General features: G+C 47.8%; 7 protein-coding genes across 7 annotated transcripts; 4 read left to right on the plus strand and 3 right to left on the minus strand.

Annotated features, from left to right (window-relative positions):
* Nucleotides 1-564: 564 nt before the first annotated feature.
* N7478_001778 (uncharacterized protein) lies at nucleotides 565-1,690 on the minus strand (the record flags this gene model as incomplete). Its single annotated transcript, XM_056917992.1, has 2 exons — nucleotides 565-1,469; nucleotides 1,534-1,690. 2 exons carry the CDS (start codon nucleotides 1,688-1,690, stop codon nucleotides 565-567), a joined length of 1,062 nt encoding a protein of 353 aa, XP_056783603.1.
* A 552-nt stretch (nucleotides 1,691-2,242) lies between these two features.
* On the plus strand, nucleotides 2,243-3,592 carry N7478_001779 (ankyrin repeat domain-containing protein; the record flags this gene model as incomplete). Its single annotated transcript, XM_056917993.1, has 1 exon — nucleotides 2,243-3,592. The coding sequence occupies one exon, from the start codon at nucleotides 2,243-2,245 to the stop codon at nucleotides 3,590-3,592; it is 1,350 nt and encodes a 449-aa protein (XP_056783604.1).
* A 302-nt stretch (nucleotides 3,593-3,894) lies between these two features.
* Nucleotides 3,895-7,044, minus strand: N7478_001780 (PX domain-containing protein; the record flags this gene model as incomplete). The annotated part of the gene is made up of 6 exons (XM_056917994.1): nucleotides 3,895-4,122; nucleotides 4,206-5,443; nucleotides 5,494-6,124; nucleotides 6,192-6,500; nucleotides 6,599-6,828; nucleotides 6,942-7,044. 6 exons carry the CDS (start codon nucleotides 7,042-7,044, stop codon nucleotides 3,895-3,897), a joined length of 2,739 nt encoding a protein of 912 aa, XP_056783605.1.
* A 1,249-nt stretch (nucleotides 7,045-8,293) lies between these two features.
* On the minus strand, nucleotides 8,294-11,111 carry ace1 (putative C2H2 transcription factor (Ace1); the record flags this gene model as incomplete). Its single annotated transcript, XM_056917995.1, has 3 exons — nucleotides 8,294-10,000; nucleotides 10,104-10,360; nucleotides 10,607-11,111. 3 exons carry the CDS (start codon nucleotides 11,109-11,111, stop codon nucleotides 8,294-8,296), a joined length of 2,469 nt encoding a protein of 822 aa, XP_056783606.1.
* A 5,663-nt stretch (nucleotides 11,112-16,774) lies between these two features.
* On the plus strand, nucleotides 16,775-21,283 carry pex6 (AAA family ATPase peroxin 6; the record flags this gene model as incomplete). Its single annotated transcript, XM_056917996.1, has 3 exons — nucleotides 16,775-16,964; nucleotides 17,040-20,784; nucleotides 20,845-21,283. 3 exons carry the CDS (start codon nucleotides 16,775-16,777, stop codon nucleotides 21,281-21,283), a joined length of 4,374 nt encoding a protein of 1,457 aa, XP_056783607.1.
* Nucleotides 21,284-21,718: 435 nt separating this feature from the next.
* On the plus strand, nucleotides 21,719-23,020 carry N7478_001783 (uncharacterized protein; the record flags this gene model as incomplete). Its single annotated transcript, XM_056917997.1, has 1 exon — nucleotides 21,719-23,020. One exon carries the CDS (start codon nucleotides 21,719-21,721, stop codon nucleotides 23,018-23,020), a length of 1,302 nt encoding a protein of 433 aa, XP_056783608.1.
* Nucleotides 23,021-23,737: 717 nt separating this feature from the next.
* N7478_001784 (uncharacterized protein) lies at nucleotides 23,738-25,412 on the plus strand (the record flags this gene model as incomplete). The annotated part of the gene is made up of 2 exons (XM_056917998.1): nucleotides 23,738-24,239; nucleotides 24,310-25,412. 2 exons carry the CDS (start codon nucleotides 23,738-23,740, stop codon nucleotides 25,410-25,412), a joined length of 1,605 nt encoding a protein of 534 aa, XP_056783609.1.
* Between the last annotated feature and the right edge of the window lie 132 nt (nucleotides 25,413-25,544).

A 25,544-nucleotide genomic window follows, 5' to 3' on the forward strand; every position in this document is an offset into this window, starting at 1 on the left:
CGGTAGCCCATCTTATTGACAATAGTTTGAAGAATCTCGGTCACAGGCAAGAGAAAGATTGAATGTTGTGTGTAGGTGTGAATACGGAAAACTAAATCAGACATACGCACAACTAGAACCCGATATTGTCTTCTATTCCGTACCTACGCTCAGCTTTCGGACCTATGGTGGGTACCCACGCTCAACTTGAACTATAACAGTCCGCCGCGTGCCTGTCACAACAGAATGAGTGAAATTTCCCAATGTCTCTCCCGTAACATTTTTCGCTCGCGTATCTTTCCTTCAATGCATAATACGAACATCTTACATCATATGGTATCTTTTCATATGAATAAACAAAGGAATAAGATTTGTAGGGTTAAACTCATGAACTTGAGCGTGGTACGCTATTGCATGTACCAGATCACAAAAAAAAAGGTCCAGATGCGCTAGGCTTAACATGAAGAAAGCTTTATTCATGTGCTAACAACAAAATTGACAGTCGTTAAATCATAAAATGTAAGCAAAAACCAGTATCCCCAATCGCACCCGGGAAACACCACAATCACATTCCCCCACAACATCTCAAGACTCAATCATAGAATTATCCAACTCAGTCTGAGCCCTCAAATTCGTAATCTTCTCCTTTAACCTCATAATCTCCTCATCCTTCTTCTTCACAGCCCCCCTCAGCATATCCCTCGCCCTAACAGCCCCCTTATACTTCTTATCCTCCTGATTAACCCACGAAACAACCTCATTCTTCGCAGCATTCGGAATAACAACGTCATGATTATCCAATATAGCGAGCAGCTCCTGCGCCAGCTCCGACGAATCAGATCTTGAGTCAGCACTCAATACATCCCCCTCCCGATACTTTGTCGGTGTAGGCGTCATGCAGACTTCAGCCGACGCGGGCGGAATGCGCGATGAGAAAGAGAAGGAGTGAGAGGAGTTTGGTGTTGCGAGTATAGATGAGCCGCTTGTAGAGTAGGATTGGTCATATGCGTAGTCTGATAGCTTGCGTTTGCCTGGGGATGGTGTCTTTGGCGTTCGAGGTGTTTTGTTCGGTGTGTCTGGGTTTGCGCGGAAATTTGGTTGCGAGATGAATTGTTCTTCGTTGGGGTGAGATTGAGAGAGCGCCTGTGTTAGCTCGTCGTTGTCTTCTGAGTCGAGGTCCCAGCTGAATTCATCGGTGTCTTCTGCCATCATTCGGGCCTTTGCGCTTAGTGGAGTGGAGGGGGGTCGTGAGGATCTGTTGGTTTTGGTTGCAGTTGTGGTATCTATGTTTCTGCGCTCTGTTTGTGGAGTGAGTAGGCCGTGGCCATTTGGAGTGTATTGGAAGGATTTGGTAGGTGTTTGGGTTTGAGTGCGAGGGTCTAGCTCAGAAGTGGAGTTGGCTTTCTCGACTTCTCTTTCCCTGGGTTCGGCGTCTTCCTGCCATAAAAACAATGAACACCGATTGTCCCATGGCTTTGGGCATTTGTAAACTAACATCGATAGCGTAGAATGTAAGTAAGAAATCTTTTCGCATTCTTTTGCATTCATACTTACACCATCGTCCCTTGTTGGGACCCTCCTTCTTGACTTGTAATCGGATACATCGATCTCGGGGATCGCAGTTACAGTACCACTCATTGTCTTTGAGGAGACCATTCAATCGGGTGGATGTACGAGGCGAGATGGGTGGTACTTTTGAAACAGAATGCATTGTATCGTACAGTCATGAACGTCTAGCGAGTACAGAGGAAAATGAAGTTGAAGTTGAAGTTAGCAATGTGTCGCCATGGAGACTCTTATCTTATCAGTTGCGCCACTTTGAGTGAGACAATTCCCCGCATTTTGTCTTTGAATCCCGCGCCCTACGACATGATCATCCTTTCAAAGATTTTACTTCTTTCATCTATTTGATTCTGTTCTTATTCATGTCCAAAGAGCCCAGTCATACAGCCTGTCAAGCTCAAAGGAAGAAATCCACAATGAACGCCGCATCCTAGCTCCCGAAAGGAAAGTTTACACTTGCTTAGCCCCCGAAAGCCCAATGTCGTCATATCAAACTCCACATCCACTATCGCAACGAAAAAGAAAAAAGCTGTCGCTGTCGCTGGATCCCAACAACGCAAGAAATTGTTGCAGACGTATAATTCCTGCGACACAACATACAAATGCAATCCATCACCCGAATACCAGCTCTATGCCATCAATCCAAACGAATACCAACACCAACATCCCACCGGCAAAAAAAGCCATCCAAGAACGCATAATGTCCCAACAAAGACAAACACCAGCATCCCTGATGAACCTACCAAAAGAACTCGTAATCCACATCTCAACCTTCCTCCACACAATACGAGACCTAAACGCCCTCTCCCAAACAAACTCACCCCTCCACACCCTCCTGACAATGACCCTCTACCGCCGAAACGCAACACAATCCCCCTCGTCCTCAGCCCTGCACTGGGCCGCAAAACACAACTTCACAAACACAGCTCGTCTCTCCCTAGCCGCAGGCGCAGATACCCAAGCCATAACAGACGAAGAAAAGACAATAAAGGGCTGCACTCCCCTTCTCATCGCAGCATACCACGGCTGTACAGAAGTCCTATCCCTCCTCCTTCAAAACGATGATATAAATTTGAACCCAAACGCTCGAGATATAAAACACATCCGACCCCCCATTTCATGGGCCGTCAAACAACGCCATCATCCTATCGTTCGGGCCCTCATACTCGACGAACGAGTTGATGTAAACCTACAAGATAGAAACGGGGACACGGCACTATTACTCGCCGCCAACGCAAGTAACTGGGACATGGTCTCACTCCTAGTCGGCAGTGGACGTGCTGATCCCCGAATTCCAAATCGCCAAGGCGCAACCGCGCTATCAATAGCATCCCGGGAACGAGAAGCCGAGAAGGACGTGGATTTACTCTTCGCAGCTCATCTACGACTAATACTCGATGAAGATTCTTCCGAAAGTCACGTACAACATGTATTCTTTTACGCGGCTATAATGGGACAATTGGAGATTGTTCGGTATTTAGTTGAGTTTTTTGGAAACAAGCTTGATCCGAATGGGGGCACGAATGGGTATGGGAGGGGTGCGTTTTCAATAGCGGCGGATAGAGAACAGGTGGATGTTGTTAGGTTTTTGATAGGTTGGGAGAAGACGGATCCGAATCTTAGAGATGGGTGGCTGCATCAGAGTCCGTTGTTTGTTGCTGTTAAGGAGGGGAGGGTGGATGTTGTTGATGTTTTGGTTTCTTCTGAGAGGGTGGATTTGGAATTGGTTGATGTTCATGGGACGACGCCGTTGAGTGAGGCTGCGACGAGGGAGAATGGGGATGTTATTAGGAGGTTGGTTGGGGGGGATCATAGTGATAATGGTGGTGGTGGTGGTAGGACCAGGAGGAGGCCGGATCCTAATGCTAGGGATCAGAATGGGGAAACGGCGTTGTTTAAGGCTGCTTCGTTGGGGATTTTGGAGAATGTCAATGCGTTGTTGGAGGCTGAGGGGATCGATGATTCTCTTGGGAATGCGGAGGGTCAGACGCCGTTGGGGATCGCGGATGAACTTGGTTTTTCACTTGTAGCTACGAGATTGAGAGCTTGAGAGGGGTGTATAGATGTATAGGTATAGTTGCACATTGTTCGGTTTATATTTAGCCAATCCTATTGGATCTATGTAATGGAATAGGGATAGGGCTGTCTTGTCTATCTATGGTCATGGCTCCAGTGGTATCAAGGTATCAAGGTATCAAGGTAACAATCGTGGAGAATACTAGCGAGAATAGCAATATCCCATTTGTTGGTGTTGGTATTGAATACAGGATTGAGAATAGCAACGAGGTTGTTGAGATGGTCGGTCTTGATTATAGGTATGAAAGCTATGCATGGACTCCTTTATCGGGATGTTTAGTCGGCAAGTGTGTGGCGGAGCATGACAACGAATGGATCGCCGAGTTTGAGAATTTCTTGCACTTCGGGCTTCTCGGGTTCGCCGGCTGTGCGTCGAAGCTGGTCTTGTTTTTTGGCTCGTCGGCGACGTTCTGTGGCAATAGGATCATCCTCTTCGTCATCCTCTGTAGCTTCGTCTTCTGAGTCAGATGCCTCATCTGAGATGGTGAGATCTTCCAAATCGCCCTAAAGAATTGTTAGATTGACTCGTTGAACACTAAATGAGAGTGAACGGGATTAAAAAAGAAAAACATATTTCTAAAACATACCTCGTCAAGACCAAAGTCGCTTCCCTTGAAGGTAGCAGAGCCAGGGATCGTGTCCGTTGTGCCCTCCGCAGCCATCTTCTGGCGAGTCTTATTCAAGTGCCAACGCTTTCGGTCCTCGTGCCATTTGATCAATGCATTTATCTCGGTCAGAGCAAGATCTTTATCAACCTGGTCGACACCCACAGCGCCTTGGAACATGGCATTCATGTCCAGTTTACCGCCCTGGGGTCCCTTGCGCAGGAAATCAAGAATCCCCTCAACCCATGTCATAAGGGACTGGAAGAGTCCGTTGTCATGAAGATGTACCTCGTGGATGAACTTGTAGAAGTTATCTTGGTGACGAGCACAAAGGTCAATAAATGACTGCACTGTCTGATTAGGATCAGCAGAGGCATCTTGGCGCTGGGCACTCTCAATGACGGCGATAGCGTCGTCTGCAAATTGTGCAAAGTCTGTAACACTGCTGTATACATTGGCGGACTTGTAGACTCGGACGAGCGGCTCATAGAAGATTGTAAAAAGATCGCGGAAGAGTTGCAATGTGGTGGGCTCTTCGATAATGCCGAGCATCATTGCCTTGTCGCGTTGGCGGGTGAACAGCTTGAGTAATTGCTTCATGTTTGCGAACCACTGGGCACCTTGTTGCATTTCCAGATCCACATTATCCACGGCATAGTTCCAGGCGACCCACCCGTTGAAAACCTTTTCAATCTGCTCCGGAGTGAGCTCAGGTGCGATCAATTCCGAGCGAAGAATAGCGACGATGATGTCTACATCTTCAGTCTCTGCCTCTTCGCGAATCTCATTCTTAATCGTTTCATCAGCTTCGACGAAACTCTTTAGTTTCTGAGCAAGAACCTGATCTTCCACTTTAGCTGTCACGGAAGCAATATTCTTTTGGAAGTCTTTGATGCTTTCATTCAAAGTCAAGGAGAACATCCGTTGCAGCAGGGATCTGGATCCGAATGGTTGTGCTAGGAAGAGGTCGAGAACACCTGACATGACGGCAGCAGGGTTGGCGATACGAATCACGTTCTTCAGCAGGGTATATGGAACAAGTCCATGGATTCTCTTGGCTTGTGCAAAGAGTTCTGGGGAATTATCTTCAGCAAGGAATATGTGATATACAGTTGCTGCGACTTCGATACGAAGCCATTCGGCAAACTTCTGATATTGAGGGCTCAACTCTTCGATGGAGGGTTTCTCGCGGATCTCCGCAAACAGCTTTGTAAGACCATCTATCTCGGGGTTAATCGGTGTCAAGATGGGATGATAGGAGCATACTTACTGCTCTCCACAATGTCCCTTCGGAACTTCTCCATGTAAACGTCCAGTTCTGCAGCTCGCTGCCTAGCAATCTCGTAGAATCGCTTCTGTTCTTCGATTCTTACAGCATCCATATCTTTCCGTTTCTGGACATCGAGCAATTCCTCTTCGTTCAGCTTGATCGGTCCCGCTGTTAGGAACTCCTCTACTGATTTCGACTCGGCAATGCGCTTGTTCTGTAACAAGGTGCGAAGGAATGCGCGAAGTGACACACGCTGCTCCTCGCGATAGAGAACAGTCTCCCTGGAGACATTAGTAGATACACGACCTGACTTTGCAGATCGGAAAGATCCTTGAGAAGGCGATCGCTTGTGAGTTCCACCGGGCGCCAATGTTCGTCCCGAGGACCCATTTCCATCCTCAGGCATACTGGCATCCTGAGTTGAGAGAGAAGAAACAGAAGAAGCATCATCGTCAGCTGAGGAGCCGAACCAGCTAGATGTAGTTGATGACTTGTTCTTCCGGGGCAAAGGAGGTAAATGTTTGCCCGGGAACTCAGTTCGAAGTCTTCGGTGAAGCTTGACGAATTCACCATATCTTCTACCGACATGGAACTCGTCCTTCTCATCCCGACGAACTCGCAAAAGGAATTCCTGCGAAGGCAATCGTTAGTAACTGTCCTCCTTTAAGACGAATCATAAAAAGGATAGCATAGCTTACCGCATGAGGATGGTATCGAACAGTCCGCTTTACAGAAGTAACTCGAACAGCAGCAACATTTACATCCCAGGTATTGATCGCGTGGCCCTCGGGCATATTGACAAGAAGGCCCTTCTCATTCGCGCCACGCTCCACAACCTCCATCTCAGAGAACTGAATGCGCTCTTCATATCCCGACGCAGTCGGTACACCCGAGACCATCATCAGCTCAACAAGCTTCTCACATTTCCTTGCCAGTTTCCGACGCTTTGTTTCCTCCAATCTATCCTCCGATGACGAGACATGTTTATTCGCGAATGATTCGAGGAACTATACAACAGCATATGTCAGCATAATTCTCATATTCTGATTCTTCCGTCTTTGTCGCGCGATAAGCGATAAGCGAAAAGCAACAGGAGAATACTCACCACTTGTAATTTGTCCTGCCAGAACTGTTTCTCCTGCGCTTGATCGAGAAAAGGGAAATTGCGAACATGATGCACAAAGATATAACGAAGAATAGGAAGTTCCGAGTCAACGGGCGCGACTTCACCGAAATCCGATCGAAAGGGGGCGCCGAAACGTTGCAGTGCGGTGGGGGAGTTGAGCTCGGAGATTTCTCCGCGAACTTGTCGGGCAATGAGTTCTCGTTTCAAGTCTTAAGGGTATTAGTATACGTCCCGAAAGAAGATAATATAATATAATATAATTCATGACGCTGCGCATAGCATGGATCGGAGCAAGAAAAAAGAAAAGCAGACATCAGCTTACAGTGCTCTTGTTTGCCAGTCAGGATCTGTCCTGGAGGCGGGGCGACAGCTTGAGACAGCTCTCCGCCCTGATCGCCGGGGAATGCGGGCTGAGACTCTGTCATTGTGCGAGTCACGATAAGTATGCGTAGCCCAGGAAAATGTCTTCGTGAATGTCTTCAGATATGTCTGTATGTGTATGTTGTATGTATGTAGTTGTGAGAGTGGGGAAATTTGTCTGCCTGGAATGGAATTTCTTGGGGTGACGCCGAGAATTAATAGTAGCCGATCACAGCCCCATCAGCCTTCCCAACGAGGCTGATGAATGGAGAAAGGTCGCACGCCAAGCGAAAAAGTAATTGGGGACTTGCGCGTAGTCTTGGAACTTCCAGTAAGTGGGCAGGGAGAAGATAGAACGTTGGCGGGGAACGGGGAACGGGGAAAAGGAGTTGAGTAAGTTGAGTTTAGGAAAAGCGGGTGGTGAGGTGATGTCGTCACCCGGGTTGATCTCCATGGCGTTGGCGTTGGCGTCGTAGGGCTACCTATGGGCTCGGGCGCGGGCATGGGATCGCCACAACTTGCACCTATGAGATTCATTTATTTTCATTAGAAGTGGAGATCATGGTGAGCAATCCGGCTATGAGGAAATTGTTCTACCTATAGATTGGTTCAAGTGCCTCTTGGTGTTGAAGATTCGTAATTCGCCAAGTCTTACATACTTGGATCAATGCGAAACTAGACCTAATACATGGTGGTATGGATAACCGCCATGGCTGAGGGTTACTAGGGCTGACATATTTGGTGCCTCAGAGATGTAGGGATTCGGTGGCCAATGAGTTTTGAGATATAACGAATCGAAACGAGCAGGAGTTTCGGGCGATAAGGTGAGATTATCCATTTGCCTAGATGGGACTCCAGGGCTTTCTATAGTGGGGACATACATGGAGAACAGAAACTTGAAGAACCATGGCTTGAATGGAAGAGGAGATTGACATCTTTGATTCAATGTTGTTTTGATCATAAGGATCAACTATCTACCGACTATTGCCATTGCTATTGCCATTCCTATGGGCTGATGGGACGAAAGCCAATCATTTCAGAGTCAAGAGTGAAATTTGATTCATGTTAAATCTTTGACCTAACTGTGCTAGATAAAGCAAATGAATGGCGTAGACAAATCCATCAATGTCTTTCGCAACCTCGAACCTTCCCATCCGACAAAAAAAGATTGGCATGAATAAAAAGCAGAATAATTGCAACGTATTACATCGTATCGCTTGCGGAACATCGCTCAAAGTAAAACATTTCCTTCTCAGGTTGACCTAGTGAAAGCAAATTTTCTGACATGAAGACCAGCTCGGACAGTAAATTTGTTTATTTCATGAACTCCAAGTCCAGGCCGTTGGAAACGTGGGCATCCTGATTTCCATACTGGTGTGTCTCGGGCCAAGATTGCATACCCTGGAGAACGTGGTCATGTTCATTGAGAGGTGGGAACATTCCCTGGGAAGTGGCAAAGTGGCGAGTGGCCTGGTGCTGAGCGACATGGGGCTGGATTTGGACCATGTTCATGCCATTTTGCTCCCCGTAAAGAGTGAAGTCAGATCCCTGAGGGTGACGCTGGGCATAATCGTAATGCTCCATACCAGAGCCCGGGGAGTACAGCATCAAATTAGCCTGAGCACGAGGGGAGAGACCATCAATGTCCTTCATAGCATGTCCCATGCCCATAGCACCAGGCTGGTTGCAGACATTGTCGGACATGTGCATAGCAGTGTATTCCTGATTGCCCACGTCGGAAAGCTCGAGACGACCCCATTCAAGGTCGAAGTTGAAACCGTCGCTGTGCGCAGCCATGGGTGAATCGTCGTAAGCAGAGCCAGAGACATTCATAAGGTCGGGAACGGAGTTGGCCGATGGAACCGACATGGTGTTCATTGACTGGCGATGCATTTCAAGAGCGGGAATAAGTTCATTGGGATTGCCAGACTGGAATTGGTTCTCGAAAGAATCCAGGTTCAGCGATGGCATCATGATGTCGCTGGCCATGCCGCTGGAGGCAGAGTATGGCGATTCATCAAAGATGTGATTGTATTCGTCGCTAGGCACAGGAGGGTCATTGAAGTTGAATGGCGGGTCCTGGAACAGGGAAGGCCTTGGGGACGGGCTAGGGCCTGTACCTGAGCCAGGCGTGGAGAAGCCCATCGACTTGGAAGCGGGGGTAGAGACGCTAGGAGTGCGAGAAGCTTGGATGGAAGAACCACGCTTGCTACCACCGCGGGCATTGTTCTTGGACCGAACATAAACCCAGCCATGGGCCTTCTCCATATGTTGCTTGCAGTTGCTCTCACGCTTGGAGGCATAAGTGCAAGGCTGGAAGTTGCATTTGTACATTGCAGGAGCATCAGAGTGCTTGTCGTTCATATGACGATCGCGCTCTTTCTCGGTGGGCCAGCCAAGCTGGTAATACTTGCACGTGGCGTCGGTACACTTCCAAGGGCGAGAATGAGTCTTCTCGTGCTTGGTCAGGTCACACGGACGTTTGAAGATTTTGTCACAATGAGCACACTTCTGGTTGATATCCATCGGTGGGGCGTTCTTCTTGCGACGAGCCATGGAACGCTGGACGCCTTCGTCGACTCGTTCGTCGAAGCTGATATGACGCTTGAAAGTCGGAACGCTGGCATCGGTCTCGTCTACAGGACGACCGGTAAGCATAGATATGCGTTTTCCTTCGTGCATAACAACGAGCTGGGCCGGCTTGCCATCCTTTGATAGACCACCCTCGAGGACAGCGCCTGTAATCAGCGACAATTGGTCGTCTTTGGTGGTAGTGGGAGCATCTTTGGGAGCATCCTTGGCGTCCTCGGCGGCTCTAGCCTGGGCACGCTCTCGAGAAACTCGAATCATTGCTGCGTACCGTCGAACCTGGGAAACAAGATCGAGGAAGTAACCGTTAGTGTAAGGGCGATCAGCTGGAAGCCGCTGGTCGCGGTCGTTGAGATGAGAAGCCGAAGTATGCAAACACTGAATCGTAAATTCCGCAAAGCTGAGGTAAGCGTTTCGAGTACTCGAGAACTTCTGCCAAAGTCAAAATATATGAGCAAAAAAAAAGCCTTATAAAAAAGTCCCACCGTAACACCTTAAACACCATGACTCCAAAAAGGGGAAGATGAAGACTTACCGGGGCTAGCCAAAGGAGGGTTTTCTCCAAGTCCCGAAGGCAAACGATTTGTTTGTTGACAATACGTTTGGGAATAGACTTAACCAGTGTGTGGAATGGTTTAAGTTTAGGCTCTCGCAAGATGGGTGCCAACATATACTTCTCAATTTGTTTACAGGCGGACAATGATAATTGCCGCTTTTCAGTTGACCCGGCGACAAAAGTTGAAGTTGAGGTTGACCCAGAGATTGGGGGCTGCGGTGAAGCGGTAGGCAGCTCTATAAAGAATTAGTTTCGTTGTTAAAACATGGTTGCTTTCCTATTTGGGATGGGAGGGGTATCAATCTTATTGAGGATCAATGGATAACAATAGCCATCAACCCAAATAGGAATGCAATCAGCCAGCAGCCATAGCCACAATGAATTCACATGTTTTGACATGGCTTCGATGTTTGGTTCATTGACGCCGCTTCCCGAATAGGAACATGTTTTCAATAGGGCGGCAAAGGAGGGCAGAATCTTACCTGTTTGTTCATTTTCATCGGATGAATCTTCATGACTGCTCACAGATGTTCCAAGACCACTGTCAGACTCATGACCATGCTCTTGTGTTTTCTTCACACCCTGCGAGACAGATGGGCGACGAGAGTCACGTGGTGAGGGGTCTTGATCAGCATGATCGTTTGAAACGTTCCCAGATGTTGGCTTCTCTTTGGATGCCGATGATTCTTCATTTGAATCCTCTGAGCAGTCCAAAGTCAGACGGTTCAGAATCGACGTCATACGCTCTTCACTGGCAGTAATGGCCTCTAGGGAAGTAGGGCAGCGACGTGGAAGAGAGCGAATATTCAAGACAGGATCACCTCGATCGTTTGATGGAGGGGAAGTGGGGGTGTGGAATGTCTCTCCCTTTTTCAAGCTCATTTTAGAGGAATCTGCAGCCGCAGTAACTAGAGATGGGAGGTCTGCACTTATGACCGGCCGGCGGCGGGGATGAACGCGACTGGAGTCCGCGTGGGAAGTCGACATGATGGGCTGGACGACACCTTGGGATTTGATTGTTAGTCCTAATCCTCCCGAGGCTGCAGCGCTGAAGCCTAGTTGATTGGTTCCACCGATATGACTCACGAGGATGGATCAAGCTAATACGATATAATAAAAGCTAGCGTTTGAGTCACCGACTTGATGGCCAGCGTGGTGGTATGGAATCTATAAATGAGATGCTGTGACGCCCTTCACCAACAAGAGATCAACCCAGTGTCGACAGCTAACCAGCAGAAGACACAACCAAGTGTCCTAAGCCAGATTTCTCGACGCTGAACTTGAGGCTTTGCTGCCTTGGAGGATGATGTTACACCACCAATATGGACGCGGTTGACAGAAGAGATCGATCGAGTGGATCCGTTGTGATAACGATGAGATGAGAAAAGGATCACAAAGCGAAGAAGTTTTTTTTTTCTTTGTGGCAGTGCCAATATATGTAAATGCGATCGGTAAATCTCAATAGATGATAAATAGTTGATAATCTGGAAGAGGGAAAAAAAAGGTTGAAAGGGGAAAGAAACTGCAAACTGGAAACTGGAGAAAAGATGGGTCCTTTGGGGGACAGCGAGACCTTTGCCAGGGCGAGAGCGTAAGAGGGAATGACGGATGAGTGTCTGCCTGATAGACGAAGTCCGCTAAACCCAACTAGGTATCGCGTGGATGGCTGAGCACATAATATTCCACCATGATTGGATGTAGCGTGGTTAGTGAAATACGAAACTCAGCCTTGGATTCATGAGGATTTAGGGGTGAACTGTGGCGGAATTATGGGCCCATGTGGTAATCACAGTGTAAATTACACGATCTTCCCCTATCCGCGGCATCCTAAATTGGAAACCAGGACGGGGTCCGCGGATCCCCTCTGTTGCGGCTCAATAGATCCGTGTCAGCAAGTCAGAAAAATCCGCCTGCCTATGCAGTTGTCCAAGAATATCTCATGCTGACGATCAAGAACTTATCTGTCCTCTTATATTTCCCTTTTCTCCCATCTTTACTTCCCTACTTCTACAGGTTAATCCCATGCACCACACTATAAACGACAGGCCATCTTACAACGTAAAAATCAGATGGTACAAAAATAGTACAAAATTAGTACAAAAATAAGTCCTCGGCCTTTCGGTTCCTCCGATCCCCTGGAGAAAATCAACTGAACTGTTATTCCCAGTGGGGCCCTGGCACCCTTCCACCTTCAAATGTTCCACACGTGAAATTTAGAGCCGCTCGGAAATCCGGATCGCTCGGCCTCGTATTCTCTTTCCCTGGATTGACTAAATTACTGTGGGTTACGTGGTCGCGGCTGCCTACTGACTACTGTGCTCCGCCGATCCCATGCCAACTGGCATCTGCACCTGCACTCCGCCACCGGCTTGGCCTAAAACTCGACAGGTCTCATTTGAACATGGAAACTTTTAAAAACTCAAAATAATGCTTGCTATCCGTGAATGCTACTCTACAATTGACTACTAACAGTCTTATCTTCTTATTTGCTACTCCGTATAAATGCTTGTTTTACTATCTACGCGTCCCATTTACCTTATAGTCCTGGAAGACTCAAACGCACTACCAAGCACATTCTCTAAACCGCCCAAAGTACCGGGTCAAAAGTACCTACCCTTCTGCAATTACAATCTGCAACCTTCCGAGAATGTGTGTGGATGTGGACGGTCGGGGTACATTCCATAACCATTTCCCAATTCGCATCAAATCACGCCCTAATCATGATTACGTATACACTAAAAGTCCAATGCTCGATACGAACGATGGAAAAAGATCTGCCTACGCAGTGTGGCATCGTTCAACTAACAACTAAATTCCAGGCACTCTAATTCTTCTTCATCGATCTAGCCCTTATCATCTATGGCCCGCGGAATATGCGATCGGAATAGGAAATTTAGTTTAAGCTTTGCTGACCCGCCCGTTCTGCCTTTTTACCCCGTGAAGAACCTCCAAGTGTCAACAGTATACAGATCCCGATGGCGCTGACGCTCAGATCTCATTGCAATTGCCATAATCATTCATTAGATTAATCGAATCGCTACTGCCTGGATTCCTAGGTGCTCGTCGTGATCTACCTTGACGTGGTTTGTAATGGACAAGCTTCCCGCGGGCAAATGTGTCTTTGCCAAGCACTTTGTTGCCAATAGGAATTTGTTAGCCTACGGTATCAGGCCACCTACTAAGTTAGATGCATCATTGATTTCCTGAGGCATCGGCGGGAGTTGAAGTAACTAGCATTTGCGTTGTGACATTCTAGTTCATCTTGAGGTGATTGTCATTTAAGTTGACCTCTACTAGTAACACTATTATATAGGTAGTATTATTGTATGTAGAATATTACGATTGTATATAGGATATTACGATTATAGGAAGGATACTTAGTACTATGGACTGGGGACCCCCTTAGCTATCAAGCCAAAAGACTACTGTATCTGGCAACTGCCAGATACTCCCTAGGTCCACTATATACTATGCTACCAACCATGCTTAGTACTATCTTTCCTGTAGCACACCCGGCTACTGCGGCATGTCCTTACAAACAGATAATAAAAGAAAAGAATAGAAGAATAAAAAAAATTCAGTATTCCTACTATTGTCATGAGCCCTGCGGACTAAGGTGTGGGCGGCGGGCTACGGGTTCTGCCGCAGGCCCACACATATCCGTGAATAGTTGCCCTCTAGCATTCTTCCCCTGCTCATAGCGATATCATCGGATTCGTGCACACTACTACCCGTAGTACATGCCAATTAACAACTATACTATACGTTATAAAGGCTTCAATAGAGGTAGAGATAAAGCTAATATATAGCAAGATAGGAAATGTTATTGGTATTTTTAATAAGTTTAGATTACTCGAAAAAATATACTATATACTAAGTAACGATAAATTGCATTGCGGTGAGAATTATATTATACTACTGCAGGACACCAACTTGAATATGAATGCGGCTAGTCCAAGTCGTGTTTGGTCCTGACCGTAGGGTAGTAAGGCACAGCTAGTATTGTAGTGAAGAGGGGAATCCTGCCTGTGTCAAAATTATGCACAGAAAAAGACCCACCAAAACATCTATATTATTTCCTGTCGACACTGGACTGGAAAATACAGTATGGTAGCAAAAGATCCAAAGAGTGTAAAAGTGTGTTATTCGAAGCTATTTCCAGCACACACTGCAGTTATATAACATGCAATAATCCAAAAAAGCGGATGATATATGTATCTCCACGACCCGTCCGGCCCATTCAAGTTTCTGATTGGACAGCGGCTTTTCCCACTGCAGTAGGTAGATTGCTTTATGTATGCAGCCTTTACTAATGTCTTGTGAGTCCTCCATACCGCCATCTTGCATTGATTGCCAAATTCCTCTAGAGATTTGAAAAGCCTGCTCGTGATCAGGTGTGGCCTGAGATTGATCGACAGTATTACTTCTTGCTACTATTGCTGCATCCAGGTCTCCGGTTTAGTTGAGATCACAATTGTTATCGATCACACATGCGACCAAGTAATCATTTCAAGTTTTTGCCAATAAACTGGATATTGCCGTACAAACAAGCTCATGAGAATCTATTTATTTGCCTTGTTTTCTCTCTCCGCATCCATTCTTCTCTATTCAAGTTCTTCATCTTGAATATTTCTGAGTTTTTACCCCATGACGGTTATCAGTTCATCCCTGGACATGGACATGGATCTGGGTTATATACACAACTTGAACTGGGACTCTGACCCAAGCAGATCATCCTAATTAGTATAGTATATACAAACTTGAATCTTCCTGAAGGTACCACTTCCAAATCTAAGGAACATTAGTTAAAACCAACCCTCTTATGTCAAAGGTCCATACAATCAACAATCCTACGTTCAGCTCCGATTCGAGAAACAGACCTGTCAATTCTCTATTACCATCTGACCTCGATTACTGCAGGACGAATATGCCTTCGAAACTTTCCATTAACTTGAACGGGTTGCTGCGACTCTAAGTATTCTGAGAGTAGTACTACACGATAATGCCCCTCTATAGCAATTAGTACTATATACTCCCAAAGCTGCCAGTGGTTGATGACCATGTTTTTCATTTCATGTGCGTTGGAAATGGAAACACCTTCGTTTGAAAGTCTATTGCCCTCAAAGCGTAAGGCATCTCAGCCTCCACATTTCTGGGCGACACTTAAGAGACCACGAGTGAAGGATACCCAGCCAAACCCCGGCTCAACTTGTGCCGTGTGAATGTGCTCCTGAATCGGCCCAATCCACCCACCTTTGATGAACTGGATGACATTCACTCGGACCTGCAAGAACAAACTTCCGAAGAAGGAGTCCGGAAGAAAAGAAAAGAAGTCTCATTAATGTTTTCTCTATTACCGAAATGGGCATCGTGGGGTTGATCTCAGCTTCTCTGATCACTGCAAGAACTGAATATCCACGTGTTTTCTTTTAGGCACTCCAGTAAGTTGGCACACGTCCTATGAGAATTCAGGCTACGTCTTATCAGTCTATGGGAATTCAGTGAATGCCTATTGCTTCACATGACATAACTAACTTTGATATCCTTTTTGGGTCGCTCAATTACCTGCCTGTCACAAATGGGCCATGTCACCTGAGCCACTTGAAGCCGACTGAGGTATAAATACTATCTCTCGCTTCTCTCCAGAACTTTCAATCTCCAAGTTCCCCTTCCCTCTCACCCTGCCGAAGATCATCTTCCACATTTTTTCCGCAAAGATGTAAGATTCAAAGATATCTATTCCTTGCAAAGGTCATCGAATCCATGGAAATCAAACAGAGAGCCAGGTTCAGCCAGAACAATATGGCCCGCCACACCACTACCAGCAGATATTAGAGTCTTAGCTAACGTGCCCTAGGTCATTGTCTACGAAAAAACAGCTCGATGCACCAAAGAAACGGCGTCGAAAGCGCCATCCCAACGATTCAAAAAGAAAGGCGAATAACAAGGTTCGCATGGATAAAATCAAGGAAAAGCATAAAAGGTAAGTAACAAGAGATACGACCTACTGTTATGTATTTGGACAGTTAACGATTATCTTAGTCTCAAGATTACAGCCCTTAGCGCCTTTAATTTCCTAAACCTCTTCGATGACTAGGGATTCCAATAAGGCAGTTTCCATTTGAAATTTTCAGCTTTTTTTTTGAAAGATTTAAGACGTGGACCTCGGATCACAGGCCGAAGATCGATCGACAACGTCATAGGAGGTCGCGACTTCAGTAAGATATCTAGACATGAGATCTGGCCGTGTAAAGTTGGAGGGTAGATTTCACTATTAGACTCGTGAATGAATTTAACTGACTCCAGTGCATGTCTTAAAATTAATGCATCTTCTGTGATGTATGTTGCTGCCATATTGGAATGTCCCTGGATCTAACCCGATTTGGATCAATGCTGGACCTCGGCTTCGGAAGTGGCAGAATAACGGGCGGTGCCGAGTTGCCCGCGTGAAGCCCGCCTGGTGATTCCCCCGGATTCTGGATCCCGCTACGTCTTCTCCGCGTCTACATCTCCTCCTGTTGGGCTCCTTGCTTTCTCGCGTGGGCGGTCTGAAATACCTATACGAAAGTTCAGACTTACACAATCCCTGCAACCCTTTCTTTACAACCCCTCCGAACCTTTTCCGACGGCAATTGGAGCCCCGAACAGTCATGGACTTCGATCACTACGGGCAAAGCTCCCAGCAACCCAAGCAACGGCGCAAGAGAGCTGGGAAGAGGAGGCAGTGCAACAAGGCCCCGGTTCCTGCGCGTTTATCTCTAGATCCCCATCTTCGAGGAAATGTCGGAGTCCTTTCCGAGGATATTGCGAACGGTCTGTTCTCACAGCAGTCACTACTAGGTGAGTAACGGTCATGAGATTGCAACAGGGTTGGTGATAGGTCGTTTCGCTGACTGGATGAGCTCATTTTGATAGATGCCGCGACTGGTGATGGTGTACTCTATGTGGCAGTTTCCCCGCATATCCACAGCCACATCCACACTCCGATTGAAGAGCAACCTTGGACGATTCTCCCCGTTCGCGTCCAACCTGCAGCTAGATCGCAGGACAAGAACTCCCATTCAACTATCCTTTTTCCAGAATCGGCAGACTCCCTCCAGTCATTCCTCTTATCACTCGGGAAACTTGACTCAGCGCGTCAATCGCTGCAGACCCACCGCAGCGTCGAAATTCGAATTCTCGATGTTGCACCATTGCACCTAGACACAATCTTTGTTACAGTGGAGCGAAACTTGTTACGGAATCACGACGATGTGCAGAACAAATTTGGTGGTGGCTTCACCAATTCCGGACCAAACGGACTTTGGCCAAAGGCCGGGAGGGGTCCCGAGAGCAAGCGATATTCGAAGAAAGAGGCCGCGGATGTCCAGCAACGGTTGACTGCGGCTGTACGTGAGGCATTGGCTATCCAACGAATCGTTCATGTGGGGGATGTATTGCCCCTTCCATTACCACCGCACCCTATAACTTATGCGCCCGCCCCACCGGCCCGGATCTCCTTCTGTGAGCCGGTTTCGCAGGGGCTTTTGATGCCTGCGACAAAGGTTGTTTTGGTACAAGGCCGTGGCCATGGAAATCGCACACAGCCAGCGATGCCCCCCAGATCTGCGCTTCTAAGACAGGTAGCTGAGGACGAGGCTGATGACACTTCCAACGAACAATTCTTTTCCGCCGCGGAAGATAAGCCCGGCGAAAGTGGGACAGAGATGGAGACAACATCTGCTGCGGATGAATCCGAAACTGAAGGGTCTGCCGGGTCTGCTAGCGATTCGTCCGATGACTCGTTGGAGGATATGATATCGCTCTCGGCCCCAGAATTACCACAGCCGCCATCAGGTGTGATGTCTTCTATGACATCTGCGACTCCGCGCGCAGGTGGACGACGAATGGATGGAATTCACACACCGGGCTCGGTTGCTTCTAATTTCACATCTGCTACCATGCGACCGGGGCGTAGTGGAGGAAAGACCTTCAAGGTCGAGGGACTTTTGCAACAAGTTCCAAACGAGGTGTTACACCCTCGCCCTCGCGATGATGAAGACGTTGACTCCTTTGTATTTGTCGATATCAGCACACTGGCTAAGATTGGCTGCTTCTCGGGGGATTGGGTGCGAATCGAATCCGCCGAAGAACCACAGCTCAACATGTTCGCATCGCTTAAATTCGGGAGCTTCAATGAATCCCCAGAGGATTCTGGGGAGTGGCGACCTGTGAAAATCTTTGGCCTCCCAGGACTTCCATCACCGAAGCCTCGATATGCCATCAATCCTTCGGGAGGTCGCAGATCGAGCTTCTCGCAGCGCCCGCAGACACGTTTGACCCCGTCAGTCTTCGTGCCACCGCTACTACTTGGTAATATTGAAAACCCCAAGTATCTGCGCATCTCGCCTATGTCATTCCCCGTTGTCAGTGCTCCTGGAAAGTCCGGTCTTCTCAATCATATGAAAAACACCGCTTCAAAGAATCCCCCATTGGCAAAGGAAGTCACTCTGCTAAAGGTCTCAACCCCTCTCTCCATGGATCGTGTTCTCCAGCCAGCGCTGTTTGCTGGCCTCAAAAATTACTTTGAATCTCGTCGACGCATCTTGAAGAGCGGCGATCTGGTTGGTATTAGTGTCGACGAAGGACTTGGGCGAGCCGTATTTTCAGGAACTGCCGGTGGTGATGCTGCTAGCCAAGAAGATGATATCACCGCTCGATTGGGCCAGGGTAGTGTCTCAGACAACTCTACACCTCGTAAAGTTGGTGTTGCTTGGTTTCGCGTTGGCCAGGTTGCCCCGATCGCCGTCGAAGAGTTCGAGGAAACCGGCGAGGACCAGTGGGGCGGCGTCGCTGTTATTGATCCCTCTAGTACTCGTATGGTGCAAGCTGGTAGCGATGTTAGTCGGGTCCCCGGAATTCTTGGCAATGGTTGGGAATACTGGCTTGGAGCTAAGAAGATTCCTAAAGCTGTGAACGATGCGCCAGCGCCTCATGGCATTATTACAGAGCCCCCTCAGGCATTCATCGCTCCCCTACAGCAACGAATTCGGGACTTGATGGCCGCCGCCACAAGCCCGCGCGCAATTCAGCTTGGCATGAAACCCGTGATCATTTTATTGAGATCTCAACAAAGACACATCGGCAAAGCGACCGTTGCAACACGAGCGTGTGCTGATATTGGTCTTCACACATTTCCCATCGAGGCCTATGACATCTTAACCGAAGGTGGTGCGAATGGTGGTGATGTCAAGACCGAGGCATATCTCAAAGCCCGGGCCGAACGAGCTTTCCACTGTGGAGCAAACTGCACCGCATTGCTCATCAAACATATTGAAGTTTTAACAGCCGATCGGATGGTTACTGCCATGACGGAGATCGCAAACGAGGCCCGCGTTATCATTGCCACCACTACCGATGTTGAGCAGATTCCGGAAGGAATTCGCAGCATGTTCACGCACGAATTCGAGATGGGTGCTCCAGAGGAGAAGGAGCGTGAAGGCATTCTCCGGAATGCAGTGGCAGAGCGTGGTATCAAACTAGCAGCTGATGTCGAGCTTGGAACCGTTGCATTGAAGACTGCAGCACTTGTTGCAGGAGACCTGGTTGATGTCGTGGAACGAGCCGCCGCGGCTCGAACTGCTCGTCTGGAGTCTCTTGCGGAGGCAGCAAGCAAGCAATTATCTGGGGCTTTGGTATATGTTCGGGATGTTTTACTCGCTGGAGGCGATGGGGCGCGCGGCGTCACCAAGGCCGACTTCGATTCCGCTGTTGAAGCTGCGCGAAAGAACTTCGCTGACTCCATCGGCGCTCCGAAGATCCCCAACGTCAGCTGGGATGACGTCGGTGGATTAACCAATGTTAAGGATGCATTGGTTGAAACTATTCAGCTGCCGCTTGAGAGACCTGAGCTGTTCGCAAAGGGCATGAAGAAGCGCAGTGGTATCCTCTTCTACGGTCCTCCGGGTACTGGCAAGACATTGCTGGCCAAGGCCATTGCCACCGAATTCTCCCTTAACTTCTTCTCTGTCAAGGGTCCAGAATTGCTCAACATGTACATCGGTGAATCCGAAGCAAATGTTCGTCGTGTCTTCCAGAGAGCTCGAGACGCCCGCCCCTGTGTTGTGTTTTTCGATGAGCTGGATTCAGTAGCTCCTAAGCGTGGTAACCAGGGTGATAGCGGTGGTGTCATGGATCGTATTGTGAGTCAATTGCTTGCAGAGCTGGATGGAATGAACGGCGGAGAGGAGAACAGTGGTGGTGTGTTCGTTATTGGAGCCACTAATCGCCCTGATCTGCTCGATACTGCTCTTCTCCGACCTGGTAGGTTTGATAAAATGCTCTACCTGGGTGTTTCAGATACGCATCGCAAGCAAGCCACAATTCTCGAGGCACTTACAAGAAAGTTTGCTCTCAATCCCGAGGTATCCCTGGACAGAGTTGCAGACCGACTTCCTCTCACTTATACCGGTGCCGACTTGTACGCCCTCTGCTCCGATGCTATGCTCAAGGCTATTACCCGGAAGTCTACTGCTGTTGACGACAAGATCAAACAACTGCCTGGCGAGCCTGTTACCACGGCATACTTCTTCGACCATCTTGCAACTGCGGAAGATGTAAACGTGAATGTTACCGAAGAGGACTTCGTATCGGCGCAGCAAGAGCTTGTTCCTAGTGTCAGGTAAGTTTCATAGATGGGTTGAAGGACCACCTTCGAAGACGATACTAATATTCCATACAGTGCAAAGGAGCTTGAACACTTCGAACGAATCCGTCAAACCTTCGAATCAGTCGACAAGCAGAAGAAAGATCCATCAGCCGCTCCACAGACTATTGCGGATGCCATGGAGGCATTTAACCTGGGAGGAGGCGAGGATGCGGAAATTTCAATTAGCAATGGAGACGCTTCTTTCGGAGGCAGTATCCATGATCGCATTAAAGGGTTAAAGCAATGGCCTGGAAGCTCTGTGCGAAGTGTCAGTGGCCAATCCACGACAAGCAGTAAAGGCAAAGGCAAAGGAAAAGCCGTAGCCAGCAAGAAGGGCAAGGGTCCTGCAAGTGGAGCAGATTCTGATGCCTCGCTCGAAGATGGAGAAATGAATGGGGTGACTAATGATGACGACGAGGACTATATTGTGCGAACTGATCATCTTACAAACCCTATGGAAGAGGTTGAGTAATTATTCTCTGTTGTTTTTTTTTTTCATTTTGTGGTCTTGCACCTGGGCAGCGTTTGCTTGGGACACCATATTTACATTTACATTTACATTTACAATATGCTGAGTGTTATCTTAGCCATGTATACAAGTTTAGACATTATGAATATTATTTACATTATTGTATATTTTATGCCATGGAAACAGGCAACCTTGTGGTCTCCAAGGCTACCAGTGTAGTAGTACCTCAGGCTCGTACAGATTTGTTTACTTTGCTGCTTTATTCACTTCCTCAAGGCTCCAACCATCCAACTATAATTCTTTGCTTCTGTTTATTTCTCAACATGTTTTCTTCCCTCTCTTGTTTCTTAATCTGTTTCTTAATCCTTGCAATATCATCAAATCCTTCCATCTTGAACTCTCATTATCTGTTCTGATTCTACTGGGTTCATCATCAACATGAGTAACCTCGACCAACCACCCCCACTAGCCAGACTCAGAGTCCCAATCCTGGTTCCTCCTCCAACGCCAAGATTTCTTACTCCAGATTCTGTCAAGATTTCCCTTCTTCTTTCTCATCAAAAATGGTTCGAATACACAGACCCTCTGACCTGGAATCAAGATGTGCTGAGAGAGCTTGTCGCATCCCCCGAGGTCTACGAGCAAAACAGCATGCTTGTTTCCTACAAGCCTCGTCCCAAGATTGATAGGAAGGTCGAAACTTCTACATTGGATCTGGGTACCTTGAGCTGTCTGTCTTTAGAAGTGATCCAAGAAATCATGAACAACATGGACTTGCTCACTCTGGAACGATTCGCCCGAACCTGTCGTTATGCCCGCATAATCATGACCTGTCATCCAACTTACAACTTTCTAATGAAACACTCTCCTCACGTCCGCGATTTACTCTCCAACACAAGGCTTCTGTACTGGCACAGTATCCTCAACATCAAGGCCGAGCTTCAATTCCCAAAATGTCGCTCCTGCGACTCAACAGCCTCATACCTCTACCTTCCAACCTGTGAGCGCATCTGTCCAACATGCTGCAACCACAACAAAAACTACTGGTGCATTGACATCCACGACGCAAAAGTCGCGTTCGCCCTCGAGATTATCGACATCAAATGTCTCCCGATCATCAGAATCAAGCCCCAAGGCAACAAATCCCGATTCCCCGGCGTAATGAATGCAACCGAATGGCTATGCCCAATCAAATGCGCCTTTGAATCAGCTCTCAAACGCTGGAAAACCATCTCCGGCCTCCAACACGCCGCTCAGGAAATTTCGCCAGATAGATACGATGACGCGACTGCTCTTGAACGTGCAGATGCTCGACGCTACCGATTCTTTCGCTCCCCTGTCCCCGAAGTAACAGGTGATCCGTCTCTTAAGTTGAAGGCGCCCCGTCTTGCAGCCGGACATTCTTTAGCTCAAACAACTGCTACTATGATTCCGCATGTTGAGCGGAGCTATGATGTACCTAGCATGCGGTATATGTGTAAGGGTTGCTTGTGGGCTTATGAACACAAGCTTCGTCCTCGAAAAGATGTGTTGGAGTACATGGGGTTGGATCCGGGGTTGGATCCGTTTGAGATTGTGAGGATTTTCGAGCGCAGAACTCATATGTCGAGAACTTGGCCCGAGATGGTGGTACATTTTACCAAGTGTATCGGGGCGGGCATTCCCATGTGGATGAACAAGTGTAATGAGGAAGATAAGGTGACGCTTCAATTACAACACCAGACCCAGCAGCAGCAGTGATTTTAGGAGTCTATGGGTGTTTAGGATCGGGATTTCTTATGGATTTAATTATGTATTGCGGCGATGAAATTAACTCTGTAATATGATAGCGAATTACATTTACCTTCGAATTTTGTTTATGATTATTAATTCCCGAGGAATCAAGGCTAAATTATTGGTCAGACTGTGTCCTGCACATCATGATGTGGTGCACGATCGGACTCAACAACCGCGTTGTGCATGGGCAGTGCTCATTGCACAGCAAACATCTCGCTGCCAATCGTTGTCTGCCACGCCGTGCATCAGGCTGATTTGTAGAACGCCTCATCTTCCATTTGTTTGTCAGGCAGACTACCGATTGTGGAATACACTTGGCAGCCATAGAAGTACTATATTATGAATTATGAGGGGAAAGAACAGGTCGTAACTTTACTTACTCACTTTAAATCGACTCACAAATCCCAGTTCCTTATTCATCCCATCTTTCTCCAATCCTCTATTTATCCACCCCAAAACGCCAGGTAATTATACTTGGACTTATATATGATCTTGAATTAATGATCTTGCATTGATGCTATCCTCGTGAAGACTCGAAGTCACTACGAGTCCCAACTGCCCCACATCAAATCGGACCACGGTTCAAGCGCGTTCCTGGCCTGGGAATGCTCCACCGCGACAACTCCACCCCAACACAGGATATCTGGCTTCAATCCCAGCTTTGCACGCGCTATAACAAGGATGGAAAAGGGAGCACCGAAGGCGGCGACGTCTTTCTCGTGCCCGAAATGCAAAAAGACGAATTTTGTCAGCTTCGGTGCATTGAGGGATCATTTCACCGCTAAGGAGCACCCTTTTCGTTGTGGGACTTGTGATCGTGATTTCAAAACAGTAGAGGCTGTTTTGCAGCACTTTCAGAGACATACAGCATCGGTCCCATCAGTTGCATCCGTACCACCAGTTCCATCCGTGCCATCGGTTCAACCTAGCCTTACTAAGGCGTCGAAGGGAACCCAAACCGACCAGCCCAATAAAGTCAAGCCTGGTTATGCTTCGCAGATCGAGCGGGATCTCCAGGTAATTCAAGCAATCCAGGCCGCTCAAGGATCGAAAACAAAGAAAGCAGCCAAGGCCCAAGCACAGAAAAGCGGAAATATCCCGCCAGCGAAGATGGAACCCATCAAAACGAAACCAACTCCACGCCCGAAGGAAAATGCAAAAGATGCCGAGGTTCTCCCAGCGGGTAAGTGGAACCAGGTTATCTATCTATCCCTCTATCCCAGGGATCCCCATTGACCATCCCGGTTTTGTAGACGTCGGACCATGTGAGACCAACCCCGTTCTCCTCTGTCCGCCCGAGCAGGAAACGCTGTATCGTCGCTTAATCGGTAAATGCCATGGCGGTAGTCGGCTTTACGCGCATGGCTTCACAGTCCCTTGGAATATAAAGAGTACAAAGAAACAGAATTCAAAAGGCTCAGTCAGTACTCAGGACTTTATAGAGCTTCCTGATGCATCTGAAGATATAGCACCGGGAACAAAGAAACACGCCATCGTTATCGACTGTGAAATGGTTGAAGTGGCAGGCGGACGCCGAGAGGTGGCTTTTCTCACCGCGCTAGATTTCCTCACCGGTGACATCCTAATCAATCACTATGTACAGCCCCGATCGAAGGTTACGGGCTGGAACTCTAGATATAGCGGTATAACCTCTCGTGCTCTGAATCAAGCTATGAGAACAGGGAAGGGACTTCATTGGGATGAGGCACGGGCAAGATTATGCAGCCTTGCTAATAATGAAACGGTCCTTATCGGACATGCTTTAAACAACGACCTCGATGTACTGGGGATTATTCATCTGAATATCGTCGACTCATGTATTTTGACATGCGAAGCTGTGTATCCGGATTGGTCCTTCGACAAGTCTCTCCCTCGTACCTGGGGATTGAAGAGTTTGACCAAGGAGCTTCTGGGCTATGATATACAGACTAGCAAGCTCGGACACAGTGCCCTGGAAGATGCGTATGCGACCAGGGAAGTCGTTATATGGTGCATTACGAATCCGAAGGAGCTACAGGAGTGGGCACGGAAGACTCGGCAACTTGAAGATGCGCGACAGGTTGAGATTGCACGGAAAAGAGAAGAAGAGCGCCAGAAGAAGCTGGCAGAGGCGAAGAAGCGTAGGGAGGAAGCTCAGAAGAAAGAGGAGGCCAGGAAGCATAAGGAAGAAGCTAAGAAGCGCGAGGAAGAAGAAGCAAAAGCCCGCAGTGAATATCTGCCAAGACCGGTGGTCATACCCAATTTTGTTCCTATTCCGAGACCTGTTCAAGTTCCTGTCCAAGCGCCCGTTGAGGCGGGGGAGAAGATCGACGAGAATTGGTCTGATATCGGAGACGAATTCGTACCATTGCTTTGATTCGAGTCTTTTTTCTGTTTGAGAATGCGAACTGTTCGGGCGGACCATGCTGTACCTCCTTACCTCGTTCTTCAGCTCTTCTTCTTGCAAGGTTGCTGGCATTTGTTTACTATGACTGATGTATCTATAGTT

This window comes from Penicillium angulare, assembly GCF_028827245.1.
Source record: "Penicillium angulare strain IBT 27051 chromosome Unknown utg000002l_segment0_segment0, whole genome shotgun sequence".
Lineage (NCBI taxonomy): Eukaryota > Fungi > Ascomycota > Eurotiomycetes > Eurotiales > Aspergillaceae > Penicillium > Penicillium angulare.